The sequence below is a fragment of the Lepisosteus platostomus genome, chromosome 13 (genome assembly GCF_059453375.1).
Source record: "Lepisosteus platostomus isolate fLepPlt1 chromosome 13, fLepPlt1.hap1, whole genome shotgun sequence".
NCBI lineage: Eukaryota > Metazoa > Chordata > Actinopteri > Semionotiformes > Lepisosteidae > Lepisosteus > Lepisosteus platostomus.
This window is the reverse complement of record NC_142623.1, coordinates 12665709-12685477: the sequence shown is the minus strand read 5'-3', so window position 1 is coordinate 12685477 and position 19769 is coordinate 12665709. Positions and strand designations below refer to the sequence as shown.

Genomic DNA, 19769 nt, shown 5'->3' with positions numbered 1-19769 from the left:
CTACTGAATACAATACTTAGCACTTTGATTAGAGCTTCATAACAATTTGGTAAATCTATATCCTTGTATGAAGTGAACACTAATAATAACAAATAAAAAAAATCTTCATATTTATGATTGGTTCTTATCAACATAAAACCTTGCCCAACAGTTGGTTTCCAATTCAGACAGCAGTTTTGTTTCATGAGATAAATTTAAACGAATGTTAAAATTTTATAAACTATTTTGTAGCACATACACTGACATTTTACTGAATAGACATGCCATATTGAAATTGATTATTCTGATTAACATGAATCATCCAGAAGGAGGCTATGGTCAGGAGAAAATATGACTGGCATGTTTGCCTCATACGATGGTTTCACCCACTGACTTTGACTGACCATACTTTGTTCAATTTTATTCTTGTCCCTTGTGTGTCCTGTCCATGGTGGACCCTGCTTGCAGGGAAAACATCCGACTCCCCCACAACCCTGAATTGTAAAAAGCAGTTAGAAAATAGATGAATGGATGTCGTCCTTTGTGTTGTTTTTTTAAGGGTTTATGTTTCTAAAGGGCCTGTAAGAGTGCAGGCATGAAACAAGAACAACTTAGACGAGGATCTCATCCAGCCATTTCTTAAAAGAAGCTATTGTCTCGGCCTCAACAATATGGCTGGCTTGCTTGTTCAATACTCCCGAACTTCTTTGTGTACACAGGTGCCTTCTGTTGTCAGTTTTAAATACATTTTCTCTCGGCGTCCTCTTGTGTCTTGTGGTTCAGTTTTCACGGTTGATTCTGAAAACATCTGCTTGGTCAACTTTGTTAGTACCTTTGATTATTTTGCATACTTGTATAAGGCCTTAAGCCTTAAGCAGGATTTATCTATAATAGTTTTTTCTTGACATAATTCCAGAGCTGCAATATCTTTTTGTAACATGGCTTCTTAAATTGTATACAGCACTCTAAATGAGCGAGTTGTTTAAGTTTACATAATATCCCTTTATTTTTATTTACCTATAGAAACGAGCATTTTGGTTTCCTTTTTAATTGCTTCCCCACATTGTCTAGAAGATGGAAATGTGTCAAAATAAACACATACTGTAAGTCTTTTTCAGAATTAGTCTCTTCTAGCACAAGCATTCCCATTTTGTATTTACAATTAATGTTTTTTTTACATTTTCCACTAAACCTGCATGTAAAACTCTGCTCTCACCTACACTAAATATGAAAGAAACTGGTCTTATCCCCTCTTCTGCTACAAGCAAGAAGGAACTACAGTATGCATTTGTCACCCTAGAATTGGCTAAAAATGTCTAATCTGCGGCAGCAGTCTTCAGATCTGCAAATGCAGTTTGTGACACAGGAGTTGTGATAATTATTCAACATCGCAGTTTTAAATTGGACTGTCACTGTGAACAACAGGCACAAGAAATGTACTATTCAAACATGCAGCTTAATTGGTAAATCAGGAGTAGACCATGCATTGGACAATTTTCTCTAAATAATGTCTTCTCACTCCTACTAAAATTTTGTCACACATCCCACAATACCACCCTCACTCAGTTTTAAAAATAGGAGTGATATTTACTATTTCAGTATTGTGGGTGTATTTAACCAAAAAGAACATGAAACAGCTAAGTATGCAATGTGTGAACATTTAATAAACAAATGCACATTTAAACCTCGACAGTTTTAATGATCCATTGCAGCTCTCAAAAAACGCCTTCTTGGTAATGCATTATGTATATACCTGTAAACTCAAAAATAAAAAAAGAAATCACTCCACTAGCTTACTTCAATTTACCATGAGTAAACAGAATGTCACTTTCTGCACAGTGTTCTCTTGGCAGAACCCAATTCTCTCACACTACTGAGCTGCAGTGTGTTCAGGTTGAATGTTGTGTATTACTAATGGATTGAAGAAATTGCTTTCTATCTGTGAGCTCTTAAGACTCCCTGCCCAAATTAAATGTTAAGTTCTCAGTCATACATCACGTCACATCCACAAGAGACAAAATGTCCTGCACATGTACCAACTAGGCTTGGTCCCACAGAATCCCAAACCGAGCTCCCATCTGGAGCACAAACTAATCTTGAAAAGAAATTGAAAAAAATTATAATTTTAGGCTAATAGCATCCATGGCCACATCTGGATGGAATATAAGTTGTATGTCTTTAAGTAACCATTTGCACTTGATTAAAGATTGTCCCCAAATGTTCTACAACACTTTCTCCTCTCCCAAGAAAGCCATTGCTACAGAAGCAGCATGGGACATGCACGGTCTTGCTAGAATGTTGCACTATTATCACCCATGGGCTTTTGTACCATAAATCAACGATCAGGCCAGCAGCAATGTAGTGCAGTGGAACTACTGTAAGTTATGATCCCTAACAACAGGTGGAGTTCCATAACTACACGCTCCAAACCACCAAATTTAGAAATACTAACTGGCCACAGTGAGCGTCTGACTTGTGGCCCATTCTTTTTGGCTGTTTGTTCTAGATGTGAACATGCCAGATGGCAAACAACAGTATGCAGGCTTAGTCCAGCATCCAACATACTTAAGAAATGATATTCATATGGTAAATATCGGTTGCTTTATGTTTTCTTACTTTTAAATTGTCAAATGAGCAGCCTAGTAAATCACGTCATCATTCATACCCATCCAACTCCCTCACTAATGAGGTGATTTAGTGGTAATACATGTCAAACTTAAATCTAATCAATATCCTAAATCCATAAACAGTATTTTCAAGCACATACATGCATAAAATGTTTTGATACTTAGTATATTTTAAAAAATGAACATCACTGTAAGGTGCTCCATAATTATTCACATTAAAAAGCAGAAGTCTATGTAGAATGATAAACCAGTATATCTGTTCATTATAAATAGCGGAAACGTAATAGAATTCTTAGAAAATCTTTTGATCTATCATGCAGTGAAATGCTCCTTGTGAAATCACAACTGTCCTTTACAATAAGAACTGCATTTAAGGAGACTTTCCCTACAAAATCACAGATCTGACTAACTTGATTTATAATTTTGCTATTAAAAATAAAAAAGGAAGCAGTGCAGTACTGGCATCAGTTCACACAGACAACAGATATTAGACAACACACTATCATACATATTACAGTCGCAATACAAGTAATGGATCCCACTTTAATGTACTTCAACTCACGTGGCTTTCACTGACTAAACAGACAATTCAATCGTAAATACCTTTAACAGCCTGGTAATAATCAATGTTCATGGTTTACATTCTTCATTAATCAGATTTTATTAGAGTGATTTGAAATCAAAAGGCTTTCTAAACACAAATTTACTTTAATTAAATATAAAGTCAGTGTGCATTACTATTAATGAAACATTTCACACTATGACTCAATTCTGTAATCCAACTGGGTTCAAGTTTAACTTGTCATTCCAATCCATCTATAAATGTCAAAAATGGCTCAAAATTACTAACACAGATGCAAATGAAAAAAAATCACAAGTTAGTTTAAAAATGGAAGAGGCTGTAATGAGTTTATTATAGATAAACTGTAACTGGATGTTTACATTCAGAACTGAACTAGAAAAAATATGTACAGTAATTAATATCCCATAAATGCAGTTAAACAGCTTTGCTATTTAAAAACTACTTAAAAACAAAACAGCTGAAACATTACCATCACACAGCTTAGGTTCACACAGTATAATAACCATCAAAGACTTGACACACAATGAACAATTCAGAAAATATTCCAAACCTACTGTTAGTCATGTGATTTATACAATTCTAAAGTCTATAACTTCTGTACACTGGAGTTTCATTAGATATTTTCATGATATGTTCAGCTTTCTAAAATACAAAATGTTTAACAAGGCTAGACGTTACACAGGTAAATTCTAAAAGGAAATTGAATACATAAAAATATTAATAAGCGGTAGATGGTGAAAATATACAAGAATTAAGCAATGGTTACTTTTTAGGTTACTTCTCAAGTACAGCTGTAAGACGATTCTAGAAAAAAAAACAGAAGTTTGTTAATAATGTATAAATGCAATTTTAACTAAAAAAGGTGAATATTTAGTTCAAATATGATAATTAAAATAGCATACAGGGTGAAAACTAGCAAAATATACTGAATTTTAGGTGTTGAGAAATAGGTTTATGCAGTTCTTGACTGATAATGAACTACCTAAATTAATCCTCCTAAACCATGAAACTGCAATGACTAATGCAGCCACAATTTATCTGTACCTAACAGAGCTTAATAAAAACTTACTTTCTATGCAACATGGGCATTGAGAGTAATGCTCTAACACGTATAATAATCTAATGGAATAGTAACTTACCTGTAGCAATCTCATACTTTTCAATGCCTCTTCATTGAACTGACTTAGATCTACAGAATCCATTTGACTTGCCAACAGCTGAATGCTCTGTTAAAAAGAGAAAAATAATTTAAATAATTAGATGGGTAGAAATTAGCTAATGCCTTAAGGCAGCTACAAGGGCTGAAACACGTATTTTTAAAGTGCCATAACAAATGAAAACCAATAAAAAAGGCAGTTTCGACTTGACCTCCCATTTGCAATGAAACTCAATGTGAGAGAAATAGCTACAATAAAAATCAGGCATGAGTGAATATGTCCATGTCCTACAGGCTGTTAAACCCATTTTAACCCCTCTTAACACCTCTGTGGTCATATTACTTCTATAAGATGACCCAATTCCATGAAATTAAAAAAAAACATTGAATGATTATACCTTTGACATCACTCAGATTAAAAGCTTAATCTAAACTCTTATCTACACTTCCTACAAATGACTGCGGTTGAGGATTTTGTTCAAATGCAACAACCCTGATATCAAAGGGCAAAAGACTTTGAGAGACCATATAAATGGAGTAACCTTTTCTCTTACACTTAAGATGTTCTTCTTCTTCTTTTTCACAGCCTTAGTCCCAGACTGTCCTGGGGTCAGCTGCTTTGGTTGCTCTTCTCCATTTGTCTCTGTCGAGCACATCTTCCTCACTCACTTCACATACCTCCATGTCTTTTCTCACACAATCTATCCATCTCTTTCTAGGCCTGCCTCTTCCTGTTACCTTCCACCTCAAATTCCATTACCCTCTTTGTTACTTCCTCAACGTCCCTCCTCATGATATGTCCATACCACCGTAACCTCGCCTCTCGCATCTTCTCAACCACATCCACCACCCTACATCGTCTACGGATTTCTTCATTTCTGATCTTATCCTTCATTGAAATCTGCAGAATCCATCTCAACATCCTCATTTCAGTTCTTCTCATCAAGTTCTCTTCCCTCTTTCCAACTGCCAAGCATTCAGCTCCATATAGTAGTACAGGTCTAATCACAGTCTTGTACATTTTGCACTTTAACTTTCTGGGAATTTTCTTGTCACAGATTATTCCAGTTATCTCTCTCCACTTGTTCCATCCAGCTTTCACTCTTTGTTTTACTGCCTCCAGTGTTTCTCCTCCCTTTACCCGTTTTGATCCAAGGTATTTAAAGTCATCAACTTGTTTCAGTTTTCCTCCATTTGTCTCCTCAACATTGGTCATAGTATCTCCTCTTCTCTCCATTACCATTATTTCAGATTTTTCTGCATTCATTTTCAGTCCACCCTTTTCCAGACTCCTCTGCCATTTGAACACTTTCTCCTGTAGTTCTACTTCTGAGTCTGCCATCAGTGCCACATCATCAGCAAAGATGAGTTCCCAAGGCACTTCTGTTCTTACCTCCTCTGTCAGTGTGTCAATAATGTTTATGAAAAGGAAAGGACTTAGTGCTGATCCTTGGTGTACTCCAACTGTGATTTCAAACTCTTTTGTCTCTCCCTGTTGTGTTATCATCTTCGTAGTTGCATCTCTATAGGTTGCTTGAACTAACTTCACCATGCTTTCTGGTACTCCTTTCTTCCTCAAGCACCAATACACCACCTCTCTGGGCACACGGTCATATGCCTTCTCCAAGTCCAGAAAGGCCACATACAGCTTTTTCCCTTTCTCTAGTGTCTTCTCCTGTAACTGTTTCATCACAAAAATGGCATCTGTTGTGCTTTTCCCCACTGAGAATCCAAATTGTGAGTTGTGGATCCTAATTATCTTCCTGAGTCTCTTGTCCAGAATTACACTTAAGATGTTACTGAATTAAATTTGCATGCAATTCTTACTTTAACCCCTAAACTGCCTTGGACGACTTAACACTCTAGAACACCTAGGAAAATATGTCGACAATGCATTAAGGAAAATATTTTCTACCTTTTTTGATAGAAATAAATAGAAATTAGCTATGTCTTCTAAAATAATTATAATGCATGCCATGTTAAGAGACAGAGTTGAGAGAAATGAAATGAGGGAAATGACTAACAAGTGTGTATTAATTATTAAGAGCTGGAATTCAACTAGATAGTGACAGTGATGAATTTCTTGGATGCACTAGTGAGGATTAAGAGAGGTTTGAAAATGCACAGGAGTGAGCCACTTTAGCAATGGAGGAGAGTGTGCAGGTGAGAGGGAACCATCAAGCAGAAAGAGTGAGTTCTACAACAGCAGGAGAGACTTTGATGATTCACAATATGCCCCTTAAAGTGTACAGAGTAGTTCTGTGCCTCTATCTTTTTTTTTTTCCCCAGTGATGTAATTGAGCCAACTGTTCTAGAACCAGTTATGTAAAAGAATTGGTCCTAACCAGAACATTCGCCTCACACTCCCATTTCTATGACTGGAAGCCCATACACCACAAGGAAATTCTGGGAATCAAAGAAGCCACAGGTATTGTAGCCAAATATAAAATTCCCAACTACTGGAGTACATTAGTCAGACCCCCAGTTTAAGTCACATTGCATATTGAGAGGGATCAATCCATTTATGCAGCTATTTCAAATTCACCACCTTCTCGACAGTGTTGCAAAATTTCCAAAACGAAAACTATTTCATTTGTGATTTTTCATTCTTCCGAAGATGGTTTCTTCCGGCAGCAAACTACTTCCATCAGTATGTGCAAAGCAAAAAAATATATATTTTTAATCAAGAATTTCATCCTCGTTGACTCCTCGTGCAATTACATATACACATATTGAACATAAACATATACCAGTGGACCCTATTGCTACAGCAAAGAAAAACTTAAAGGAAGGTTGCTTTCTAATCAATGGCCATGTAGTGCATATTGATAATTAATAATTGATAATATTGATAATTACTTCACCTCCCCAGACCTCTCCATCATATCAGAGAAGTGACCCTTGTCAGTACAATTATACTCCTCAAGAAGACCATGACAGGTTAGACAGAAACTGACTTCAGGGAGCAAGTGAGCAACAGAGAGGCTGTGAGGAAGAGTACATATATATATATAGCCAGCAGCCATATCACCCTGCAACTCACAACTGGCAACCCACTGAAGCTAAGCAGGTGTGAGCCTGGTCAGTACCTGGATGGGAGACCTCCTGGGAAAAACTAAGGTTGCTGCTGGAAGAGGTGTTAGTGGGGCCAGTAGGGGCCGCTCACCCTGTGGCTCATGTGGGTCATAATGCCCCAGTGTAGTGACGGGGACACTATACTGTAAACAGGCGCCGTCCTTCGGATGAGACGTAAAACCGAGGTCCTGACTCTCTGTGGTCATTAAAACTCCCAGGGCATTTCTCGAAACGAGCAGGGGTGTACCCCTGATTGAAAAATCAAACCTGAACTACAAGGTGTGCTTATTCAGAAAGTGTTACACAGGGCAGCAAAAACAAAGAAATTTGACTATCTGCACATCCATTCATGGCAAATCAACATTGTGGCAACACTTTTACATTTATCACACTACGTTGGTGTACATTAAAGGTTAGAATGCTAATATAACCATTAGGCCCACTTTTGTAAATATTAAAATTATGTATCCATCATTAATCTTTCTTTCATGATAAATACTTTTGGAGCTTTAATCTAGAAGAGTTAATAGAAGAATATAAAAGAATTAATATTAAATTTACTACAATGTAAAGGTGATGATTACAATTTGTCATTTGTTTTTATAAGTAACTAAGCCCTTTAAACTGAGAAAATTCCTGCTAATTTGAGTCATTTATTCATATACAGTTCTCTAGTATGTGAATCTACTGTGTGCTGAAGGCTAACAGTGCTTGTGAATGTGTGTGGGAGTGCGGGGTGGAGGAGCTAATGAATAACATCAACATTCATTTATGCATTTGACTAAATTGCCCCCTGTCAATAGTCTCCACTATGTCTAGCCCCTCTTCAGCTACTACTGGCCAGAGAGGTATTTAAGAAAACATAGGTATTAGATACCTGTAGTGATTAATAACAAAAAATGCGATTAAAGAAAAAGTAAAAACTGTCAACATTTAACTCAAGCCAGAGATTTTGAACCTTTAGAATACAGGCAGCCATATTGAATAAGCAGCCTAGGGGAGGGGTGGGTCAGTAATCTGGAATTCCAAGGTAGTTAATGAGTTAAGTCTATTGTTAGATTTCAATACAGAATGCCACAGAACCATCTCCCACAGCAGCAGACTAAAACCAAACCATGGTTACAACAAATCCATTAAAATACAACAATTTGAGGAAAGGATTAGTCCGCAGATATCGGGAAAAGGCATCAAAATAATTTGTGTGCATCCACACCATTTCCTTAAAATTCTTACCTCTCCATTTCCAGACGGAACACTGATTATAATATCACTACTTCCGGCTCCAATGGGGCTGCCATTCACTGAAATGCTGTACACCCTCTCTTTGTGCCTTGGGCCTCTCAAAGCGGGGGTTTTTGGAAGTCTGTGGAAATACAGAAAAGCTTTCAGGAATATAACCAAGGGTAGGATCACCTTTCAGGGAAAAGAAATGCAAAATTCAGCTGCATTCACTCAGTGGAAGACACAGGACTGTGGTGCAATGCCACCAGACTATTCTTGGAAGTTTAAGAAACTTAAAAAAAAGGATTAAAAATAACTTATATAATGCTTAATAAAAATGATAAAAATATCAAAGTGCAATTCAAACTTTTACTACTACTAGTATGCCCGCTAGGAAATGCTTGTCAAAGGAGTCAATTTCTAATTTCAGAAAGCATCATCAAATAATGTCAAAAGATTTGAAATAAAAGCAAATGTGAGGTCTACAGCAAATTCAACAAAGATCACTACTTAATGAATATTGTTCTGATATTAAAATGCATCAAATCAAAAGCTTTTTTTAACTCATTTCTGTAACATTACTTCATCATAAGGTATAGTAACTCATTGTCAATGTAAAAATATCCTTGTATTCTGTATTGTTTGTGGCTCTATTGCTGACAAAACAGCCATTTGGCAGTTTGAAAGTCAATGAAATAACAATGGATCTTGAAACAGAGCCCCATTCTATAGTAAACATGCATCTCTGGACAAAAGACAAGACATTTAAGCAGGTAGCTTCCCATCTTTGCTAAATGGTACATGCTAAAGTATTCACCCTTCTCTTTTGCATGTACCATTTAGCAAAATGGTACACTTAAAAAATGTATACACATTTATAAATAATTTTTTTGAGTAAAATGTCTGCAAAAACTACATGAAAATATCAAAAACTAAAAATCACAGCATCATTATTAACCCAAAAAAGTCAATAATTGGTGAAAGGAGAATTTTTCAGTTAAGTTCCTATGAACTTTGCACACCAGGATGGTGCAATTGTTTTGTTTGCAATGCCTTCTAGAGTATTTAGATAGGATTCAAGCACTGGCATACTCCAAGTAAGGCAGTGTACCATTATCAGAATTTCATTTTCCGAACAATCTGGATTAAAAAAAAAAAGTGTCTTCTCAGGTTACCTCCATTCAGTTTTGTGGCTCCGTTCCAGTTAGGAGCTTGTAGTGAGATTTAGCATGAAGCACAGAAAATATTCAAGTGCAATAAAGTTTAAAATAATTCATTAGAGGCGTTTATTGCAAGATGGTTGCATGACTGTTTCTGAACTTTGTGATTTCATGAAGTTGGTGGTAAAAAAAAGCTGGGGAATATGTTGTCACAGCAACGTTTTAAGTTTATACAGTAAACTCATGACTTACGGACATTGCACTGTTTCCCAAACAGAAAAAGAGCTTGTTCATTTACCTTGAGTCAAACTTAGGAGTGATGAGAGGTGTAGGTCCCAGCATAGAAGAGTCTATCGTTCTGGCTGGAGTTTTAAGAGGTCTCCTTGTAGACCTGATCACAAAGAAGGTAAACGGATAAGACATTCTGCATCCACATGAAAACAAAAAATTATAAATATATAATACAGACAGCCTTTTCCCTTTACTTTTCCTACTGACACTACTGTGCAAACCAAGCACATGCAAGATGAAATTCAAAGTATTAAACTACACAGAAGAAAACTAGTAGCCTTTTTGGTAAATGAAATGCTGACATTGCTGATGTGCATACAACTAAATGATGTTGATTTATACGTGATGAACTAAATCCTACCAGCTATTTCAAAAAATGAGTGAGTTTTAAATAAGATGAAGCCAGATTTGAACTTCCTTGTTTAAGGTTTTTTAATGGGCAAGATATTTTCACAGTATCTGTGATGATTTTTGGTGTATGGCAACAATTTTTGTAGATGGATGTCACCTGACAACTTTTATTGTACAGGATTAACCATTGGTTATATTAATTGGTCAGTCTTTAATGGCATTTAGGTAGAATATCTTCCGAATATTTGGAAAAGGAAAACTCATACGGGCACAGGCTGCTTTGATAAGAAAAGCTGAGCAGGACACTGCTAGGAGTTTTGCCAGCTGTTGTCAAGTGTCTCCAATAAATAAACCTGTGGATTTCATTTGTGCTGTTTTGTTGCCTAAATGATATGTACATAATGTATAGTGTTATTACACATTAATCAGTTCTAAAGTGATTTTGTTTTAAAAGCTTATAAGTCAATAAAATGATATTGTGACGTGATTTAAAAAAACAACCCACCATGTTGGCCTTTTCCCTCTACCATAATTAAAACGTCTATTAATAAAGATTCTTTTTAAACTATTCCTTAACCATGCAAAAATGTCCAAGAGAGCCATAGAAAGTCCTTCGTTTTCACAAAACACTGGTTTTACAGCATTGACAAAAGGTCTATTTACAATGACCAACAAGCAATAATGTGTAAATTGTGTACAAAGACAGTGCAAATAACAGCTTTACTAAACTAAACTGTGCACCATAAAAATGAACATGGCCAGTTAATCACAAACCACAGATGATGCCACAAGTAAACGCAGTTGCTAAAAAAAGTTTTACCCCATAAACCGTCCACTGTTCATTTCAACCTCATAAGAAACTGATGTCTAACAAAATTATTGTCTGCATATAAGGATATTTTAGAGCCTGCTAGATCCAGCTACTTCTCCCACATCATTTAAAATCCTCCATCATCAACAAACTGCTAAAGCCAAACTGGCCCACTGCATTACCTGCCTCATTGCAACATTTTTAGATTTCTTTAGCTTCAAGATTGACAACATCCAGCATCACATTCTCTCTAAAATGCGTGTCTCTTCCACACCTCCTCCCTGCTGCCCTAATTTTATTGGATCCCTGAACTCTAACCTTTAAAGAAGAAGGCTCCACAGCCAAAACGCTGCGTTTTCTCTTTTCAGCATGGAAGAAACCTTTCACTTGTTCCTTTGCAGACTACGCATACTGACGCAGCTACCCACCTGAACTACTACAGCTTTAGAGGCCCATTAAAGACATATCAGCATTTCCCTTCTAGTTTAACACAAAAGAAAGCCTGTCATAAACAGATATTACAAACATGCTGGAAAACAATTGTGTACTCTTACTTTCTTATTGAAGTATTTTGCTTGTTGATCGAAAGAGCTCTGTTCTTTTTGCTAGTTGTAGGGTTCCTTTTTGTCGATTTTCTTCCCTGAGGGAAACAAGGAAAACTTAACACAAAAGAAGTACAGTAACGTACTATGCTGTATCACAAAATCATAAGGGGTATGTAAAGTGAATAATCAGCTTCTTAAGCTAAAAAATAGAAACTTGAACCTTCTACTTAATTAGCACAGTCTGAGTAAAGGACCTGAACTATTAGGGGGGAAAAGGGAATAATGTTTAATTTGCCATGTAAAAATGTAGTTACTTTTTTTGCATGCTAAGAAACTGTATTATTCGAATATCATCACAATGCTAACCTTCTTAGTGGATGACTGGTTATTCAACCTATTTTCTTCATCCTCAGTCTTTGCTCCATTGCCTTCTTTCATTTTGCTTCCTGAAAAGAAAGTAAGCAATCAGAACAGACTTATACAGGTAGGTACTAAGCTTCAAAAGAACGGGAAACCACAAAGAAATTGAATAATACAAAATCGATGAGTCCCTGAAATAAATGAAAGAATAACCCTAATTATAAGAAGTTAAATCTTTGTAGATTCAAATAATATGACAGTCATGCACATTACAGTCATGTGAATTGCAAATCACATTTTTCAAATTAGAAATCACTTGCATTCTGAGTGATTTTAGAGTCCCAAATTTTAATTACAGACTTTGAGGACAAATGTTGTGCCTGAAGCTAAAGACAGTGTGTGTCATCATCAGATGCCATGCAGTAGCCTTTAAGACAACGAAGGGGTGAATCAAAGGAGAACGTGACATGGTGACAGTCCTATTGGACTTGATGTGTCTTATACAAAACCTGCAAAAAGTATAAAACCATCTTTCCACCAGCTTAAACTCTGGTCTGTCTGCCTTCACTTGTGTCAAGAAGTGTATCGCAATGATGACTCACCTTTTGCTTGTGGCTTCTGTGATATCATCTGCACTTCTGATACTATGTTGTCTACATCTGCAATCCCCAGGTTCTTTCAAAATAAGATTTAAAGAATTAAAAGGCTTAAATCCTGGAAATAAAATACCTTGTATATCTTGAAAGAAGCATTTATGAAAAAGAAAAAAACAAGCATACCTTTGTAATATCTTCAACAGGTTTTCTCTCTGGAGCTGTAAAAAAGTATTAACTAGTTAATATCAATATTAGAATTCTTATATGTTCAGTGTTCTTATAACTGAGTCGAAGTATTCTTTCAACCAAGTTGAAAATCAATACTCTATGCCCAATCTCTATTGTAGTACTGTGTTATTTGGTTATTAAATTTGCAAGTATACAACACATCATGTCCCCCAATTCAAAAATATCAAAGAGCTGAAACCACTACGTCAGTCTGAAATGAATGAACAACCTTGGGAAAATTCACCCAATAGTTTGAGTCTTTACAAAACTGAAGCACGTCCAAAGACTTTGCAAATAAGCCTCAATTTGTTCAAACTGAAACAACAGAGCATTTTTACATGTTGATTTTCCCATGCTACAAGCAAAGAACTATTTTTAATCCTCTTTCAGCAATAACTCAGATACTGCATTGCACACCTGAGTATTCAATCCAGTTGATTTGGCGCTCTGCTGTGGAGAGTTTGATAATAGCCAAGTTGTAGAGGTTATCTGCATCTTTCATCAGGCTCTTGGTCTTTTCTTTCAGTTTACCAACAATGCTTTTAACTGGAAAAGAAACATCACAGGTGAATTATAAAATGAATAATTGACAATGACAATAAGATTCTCGTTTTTTTGTTGATTTTGTTTTTCTCTGAAAACATGTTTGGCACAGATTTTTAAAAAAATGGGTGGTGGTGGTGGTTGGTCAATTTAACGGATTTTCATGTCTTTTTTCCAACTCTCTGGAGTCCTTTAATTATTTTTGAGTCTTTTAAATATTTATATATTTACAGAGGCCTGCATGTCACTCACATCTTTTTTAACGCTCTAAACAACACATTGCATTCTTCGTGCTACAAGACAACTGAACAAAACAGCTTCGTTGACATTGTCCTGATAAGAAATGTACCTTCATTATCAAAGTCGCGAATAAACGCGTCCATCTTCTCCATTTTCGTTTTGTTGATTCGGCTTTTGTTGGTTTTCCGCTTGGGGGCCATGGCGACAAACCCGAATCCTGTTATAAAGAATATCAGTACAATTAACACTGACTCGTGTGCACAAACTCGTGGTCATTTCCGATGTCTCACACCGAACAGAAATCATCAGTGGGCTATCAGTGCCTATTTTAAAATCTGTATGTAATCAAAATCTACGACAAAAAAGTGACTCGCAAAGCATCAGACCAAAACACTAGGGGACGCCCAGTTTTCCCACTCTGCGAGGAGGTGATAAAAGACTGTACTCTGCACGGCTGGTTCAGATCTACATACGTTTGCACATACAATAACGCTGTCGGGAACTGGAACATAGATGTAGTCCTATGTCGACAAACAAAACACTTAGAAATTATTCGCATTTTAGCATGATCTTTTTAACCTAAAAAGTGATTAAACTACGGTATCAAAATGTTGTTTTGGAGTTGCGCCAGGACACGAACGGCACAAAAACTCTAGAGAAACTCGTATCCCACAGCTTTTCAAAGTCCAGCGGCATTGCACTAAACCCTTAAATGTCAACACAGACGCTAAACAGGCATAACTGCCCAAACTCTTCTTTTAACGTTCACTTACCTCTTCTTTACGATTAAAAAAATAAAAAATATTAATGCACCGCCAGGACGCCGCCGCTGTTGTAACTGAAATTTTAAAACCCGGCCCCAGCAGCTCAGCCAATGAAATTGTCCCAAGATACCGCGAGAGGCTCCTTCTTTTCTTCAACCAATGAGATCCGAGCAGAGCGCTCTTGGCAAATAGAATTCAAAAACGGTGAAGCCTATGACGTTTTCGGCACCAGGTCCCGGAAATTTCGTGTAGCTTCTGCTGGAAGGTAGTGTTGTGTTTGGTTGTTCCGATTTCAGCTTTTTTTTTAAATCACAAAATAAACTCTGTTCTTTTTTCTCTGTGTGAGAGGTGATTTTGACTGGAATTTTTATGGTTCTGCCGATCAAAGTTTTTTTTTTAAAGTAGTACTCGTGTAGCCTCTCACTTTCGTGAAACTTTGCATTAGTCTCCACTAGATAAGTAAATGCATTTATACTTCTCTCGGAGCTGTATCTGTGAACCATTAACATACATTTTATTTTGTTAACCTTATTACAGTTCTGAAACGGCGAACATCCATGCGATGCTAAAATACAGATATGCAACTAATCAAAGACTACCGTATCTTGACAAAGATGGTTGCATGTGTTGACAGTTAACATATAAGTTAAGTGTTGGATGGGCGCACCATTAGTCCGCTTTTCTGTATTTTTGTGCTTCTGTGGCTCATCAGGGAGGATAATTTGTGGACCGCCTGTATAATATAACCTCTTTTCGACCATGTCGAAGTCCGCTCTGCCGCAGCTGCAGCAGGCGATACAGAAATGCTTTAAGGTGGTCGAGCTGCAGCGGAGCGCTTGGAGCGCCGCGCTGGGCGAGTGCGCGCCGCTGCTCGGCTCGCTGGACAACCTGGCGGAGCAGCTCGCCGCCCTGGACGCCGTCAGTCTGAACCGCACCGCGCTGGGCCGCTTCCCCGGGCTGCAGCGCCGCCTCCAGTACAAGCTCCTCCGCGCGGCTGACACGCTCTTGCTACAGCTGGGGGAGAAACTGTAAGAACCTGTGTGCGAGTCACTCTTTATTTTTATTTTTTTCATTTTCTATTCAAAACTCAAAACAATCCCTGTACAGGAAAGCAGTGACTTCATAGACGTCCGTTGACGGAGCTCACACTGATAACTATGAAATGGCGTTAGCAGTATGTTTCATTATTACTTGAAATGTATTTGAGCAGGTGCTGGCTTGTAAAAGAGTGCAGCTTGGAAACCTTGAACCTGCTATGCCAGGGGAGGCTCATGGTTTCCTTTCATTAGTTCAGGTGTTTGGATATCTTTTAGCAGTGCTTTTAGAGTAGTGATTCATGGGAAAGCATTGCTGTGCAGTTTTCTGTGGACTATGAAGGGCTTCAGTGCAGATGGGAGCCGCCATTAGTTTGACCTGTGTGCGTCTGTAGGACTCACGCTGGTTGATGCTACAACAGATACCTGAAAGGAAAAACAGGTCTGCATTACAGTGGTGTACTGCAGCCTACACAGGCAGGGGGCCAGAACCCTTTGGGCCCAGTCTCCAGTCTGCAGAGCCAGTCACCATTCACGCCCAGTCCATGGCGTACAGAGCCCTTCACACGGGTGTAGTCTCAGAGCAAATCCTGGTGCAGCACCAGCACTTGAGAACACAATAGAACAGACAGAATATCCTGCTGCATTTTGGAGTTTTTACACTGTGCAATGTGTGATCATGTCGGAATGCACCATGAGAAGCTATGGACAGTTCCTGTGGGCTTGTTAATGCTTGCTTTCACAGGACTAGGCTGTGCATCTGTCTGTATCTATCTTGCTCAAAGTTCTACCTCATTTCATTTCTCTGCCTGACCGTTCCAGGAGTGCACTGCAGTCAGTGCGGGATGCCATCAGCAGCCAGGTGATGGCGGTGTTCCAGCTGTATGAACAAAACGGAGATGCAGTGGGTCTGGCGACGTGCGTGGAGAGATCTGCTCTCTCTCCTTCGGTCGCAGACATGCTGGAGTGGCTGCAGGACATCGATAGGTTCTACCGTGACCAGTATCCTTCCCCGATTCTGCTTTTCCTTTTTCCTATTTTTTCTCCACCTTAAACACTGGACGCTGAGTATGGTTTGAAACCATTAAAACTCACGCTAAAGGTTAGATTCTAAATTATTGCGAAAAAACAAACAGCGAACAGGCTCCTGTTCAGCTCAGGCCAGTAGTGTCCTGATCTTTTTATATCATTCAGGAATAGTTACTAGTAAATATATTATCAAAATCTGGGGTGTCACAAAAAAATAAGTACAGACCATGAATATGGAAACTTCATTCCAAGCGGTGAGGTGCCTGAACAGATACTGCAAGTTAAAGGCATTGTAAATATTGTTAAAGTAATAGTGAGTTTACATGGCCTGTAAAGTGTGCTGTGATTGATAAAGTGATGACGCTGTTGCAGTTTTCTCCTGCTGTTCCCATGCAAATACCAGCCAGAAAGCTGCATATTCCTTGTAAAGGGGGTGGCGGCCTGGGCGAGGGGCAGAACTACAGGCTTGATGGGAGGCCAGTCCATCGCAGACTGCACACAACGCACACGTTTCGAATCTAGAGGCACTAGCTTGCCCAGCTAGCATGTTTTTGGAAAGTGGAAAGAAAGAGGAGGGGCAGCGAAAATTCACGTGGACTTGGCATCGCAGAGAAGGAGCCCTGTCTCCAAATCGATCCTGGGATTGAGGTCGGTGCATGAGCACTAACTCACCTGAATGTGCCCATGCTAATGCCATGCATTTGTTTGTTCTTTTCCATGGTGCCCTGCATTTTGCAGTACCAGGTCTCACGGTACTGTGCTGTGCACTGCTGCTCTGCTGGGCTTGTACTACATCTCTTTTAATTTGATATACCACAGGAAAGGGGGTGCAGTGATGAGCATTGCTGCTCTGCAGCTCTGGGGCCCTGGGTTCAGTTCCAGACCTGGGGTGTTGTCTTCATGAAGTTTGTACATTCTCCTCGTGTTTGTGTGGGTTAGGGTTAGGGTTAGGGTGTGGGTTTCCTCTGGGCCCTTTGGATTCCTCCCACGGTCCATAGACATACTGGTAGGTTAATTGGCTTCTGGGGAAACTGGCCCTGGTGTGAGTGTGTTCCTGCTTGTGTCTGTCTGCCCTGCAATTGGCTGACATCCCTTTCGGGTTGTGTCCTGCCTTGTGTCCATAGCTTACTGGGGTAGACTTGGGCTCACCTGCAATCCTGAATTAGATAAAGCAGTTACTGTTGATAATTAAGTTAACGTGTATTGCGATGACCTCACGTCAAACGTGCTATGCTCAGCAAGAAAATGAAAAGATTTGGACAACTCAGGAACTGCACACTACAGTGAGAAATACCCCCATCGCTTCTGCAGTTGTTTTGACCAAAAATGTTGATTCTCTCGAATCGGGGAAAAAAGGACTGTAATTTTATTGAGTGACTTTAATGGATGAGCTGTCCTTAGAGCTTTTTTTATTGCAAGCGAATTTTCTGATGCTTCAGCAGAGGTAGAGAGAGCATCCAATTTGTTCCAGACAAATATCTGAGACATGGCGGAAATTCTTTAAGCTGCCTATTGGTCAGAATCTTAAGTTTGTGATGTTCACAGCTGGAAATAAATGCTTGCCTGATCCTTAACTATCTATAAAGGTTCTTGAAGAGGAAATTGTTTCTTCAATCTATAAAACCTGACAGCTCGTCAGACTTACAGACCATCTCCCAGTCCTGGGGCGCACTGTCACAACCAGACAGAGAGGGATTTGTGTCAGGTAATAATTGTGTGAAATAAAATTTCTGTTGCAGTGGACAACTCAGGAATTGCACACTACAGTGAGAAATACCCCCATCGCTTCTGCAGTTGTTTTGACCAAAAATGTTGATTCTCTCGAATCGGGTAATAAAGGACTGTAATTTTATTGAATGACTTTAATGTGCTACATGTAATTCTTTTAAAAATAAGATAAAAATCATAAAAAGAACTGGTAAAGACATGATGAGGTTAGTCACTTTTTTAAGATGGGCACGGGGCACAAAAATGAATTACAGATCAATATTGGTAGAACAGTATTTTAGCCTGCTGTCCCAGCTGGGACTTTGATAGTTGTTAGTAATTTTCAAAACCTAATTGGTATTTTATTTAGGATATATCTGTGCAAAGATCCATAACATCTGGAATTTGAATGAGCTCGCACACTGCTGCACAACTATGAGTTTTGAGCCTGAAATAAGATTCCAAAGGAGGTGTTCAATGTCAATTAGAATTTTGTGATTAATATGAGAATCTAACATTAGAATGTCCTTCTAATTCTTTTCAGATGCATTGATGAAGGTTTCATTTTTTGTGGACTCCTATTGAAAGTGAGCTGAAGAAGGGGATAAATGGTGTATTTGAAGGAATCCACAGAGAGGCCCCTGACATTTCTGCACAGTGAGATGACAGTGGGATTCCAAAATTCACGTGGATTAACCCATGATTTAGAGGAGCACAGGAAACAAAAACATGTGAAAACCTATCAACAAAGGGACTTCCATCTGCCCATCTTGTTCCTTTGGTTGTCAGAAGATTATAGAACAACAGATTTCGCCCAACTGATTTTTGAGGGATCATTGTGTTCCAGACACTCACTACCCTCTTTGTAAACCAGGTCCTTGTGATTTCAGTACTCAGTGTGCTTCTTAGTTTTCCACTGTGTAGAATTGTGGACTGGAAAAGAAGCAGTAACAGGGCTCCAGATTCCAATTAAACATGACTGAAACCGCCTCTGAGGAGAGTCTCTGTTCAAAACGCTCTTTCCTGTATCACATAAAAAACACATTCAAAAGCTGAGGATAGCTGTTTTGCGGTCAAAACATTCATTCTGACTGATTTCTACTTCTGAGACTGATTAAAATTTCAGACGTGAAGAAAATGTTCTTGTGGTTTTAAATTTTTTATGTCATCCAGGATCATGGAAAATCGTGATTGCTGTGAAGCTGAAAATCCTGAGAGAGATCTTTGCCCACATTGAGTGCAGGGGGTAGACCACGAACTTTAATGTAATATGCTAAAAGCAAAACTTTCTCCGTTGTGTGCTACAACTTATTTTGTCATTTTGGATGATGTTGACTGTTACGCCAAACCAAGTTTACATCTCCAGAGTACTGACGATAATGAAATACCTCTAGTGTTCTTAACTCCTGATATAACCGTAATATTTGCCCAAGACAGTCAGGAGTTTAGTCCTTAGGGTAATGAGAACC

General features: G+C 38.3%; 2 protein-coding genes across 2 annotated transcripts; one reads left to right on the top strand and one right to left on the bottom strand.

Moving 5' to 3' along the window:
- Positions 1–3242: 3242 nt before the first annotated feature.
- cdca8 (cell division cycle associated 8) lies at positions 3243–14782 on the bottom strand. Its single transcript, XM_088603152.1, has 11 exons — positions 14540–14782; positions 13876–13983; positions 13401–13529; positions 12939–12973; positions 12762–12834; positions 12166–12245; positions 11809–11894; positions 10100–10192; positions 8654–8783; positions 4329–4415; positions 3243–3993 (listed from the first exon to the last, which is right to left on the bottom strand). Exons 2-11 carry the CDS (start codon positions 13964–13966, stop codon positions 3964–3966), a joined length of 834 nt encoding a protein of 277 aa, XP_088459278.1. The 5' UTR covers positions 13967–13983; positions 14540–14782; the 3' UTR covers positions 3243–3963.
- An 11-nt stretch (positions 14783–14793) lies between these two features.
- On the top strand, positions 14794–19438 carry airim (AFG2 interacting ribosome maturation factor). Its single transcript, XM_088603153.1, has 4 exons — positions 14794–15558; positions 16387–16566; positions 18180–18298; positions 18845–19438. Exons 1-4 carry the CDS (start codon positions 15290–15292, stop codon positions 18883–18885), a joined length of 609 nt encoding a protein of 202 aa, XP_088459279.1. The 5' UTR covers positions 14794–15289; the 3' UTR covers positions 18886–19438.
- Positions 19439–19769: the final 331 nt, after the last annotated feature.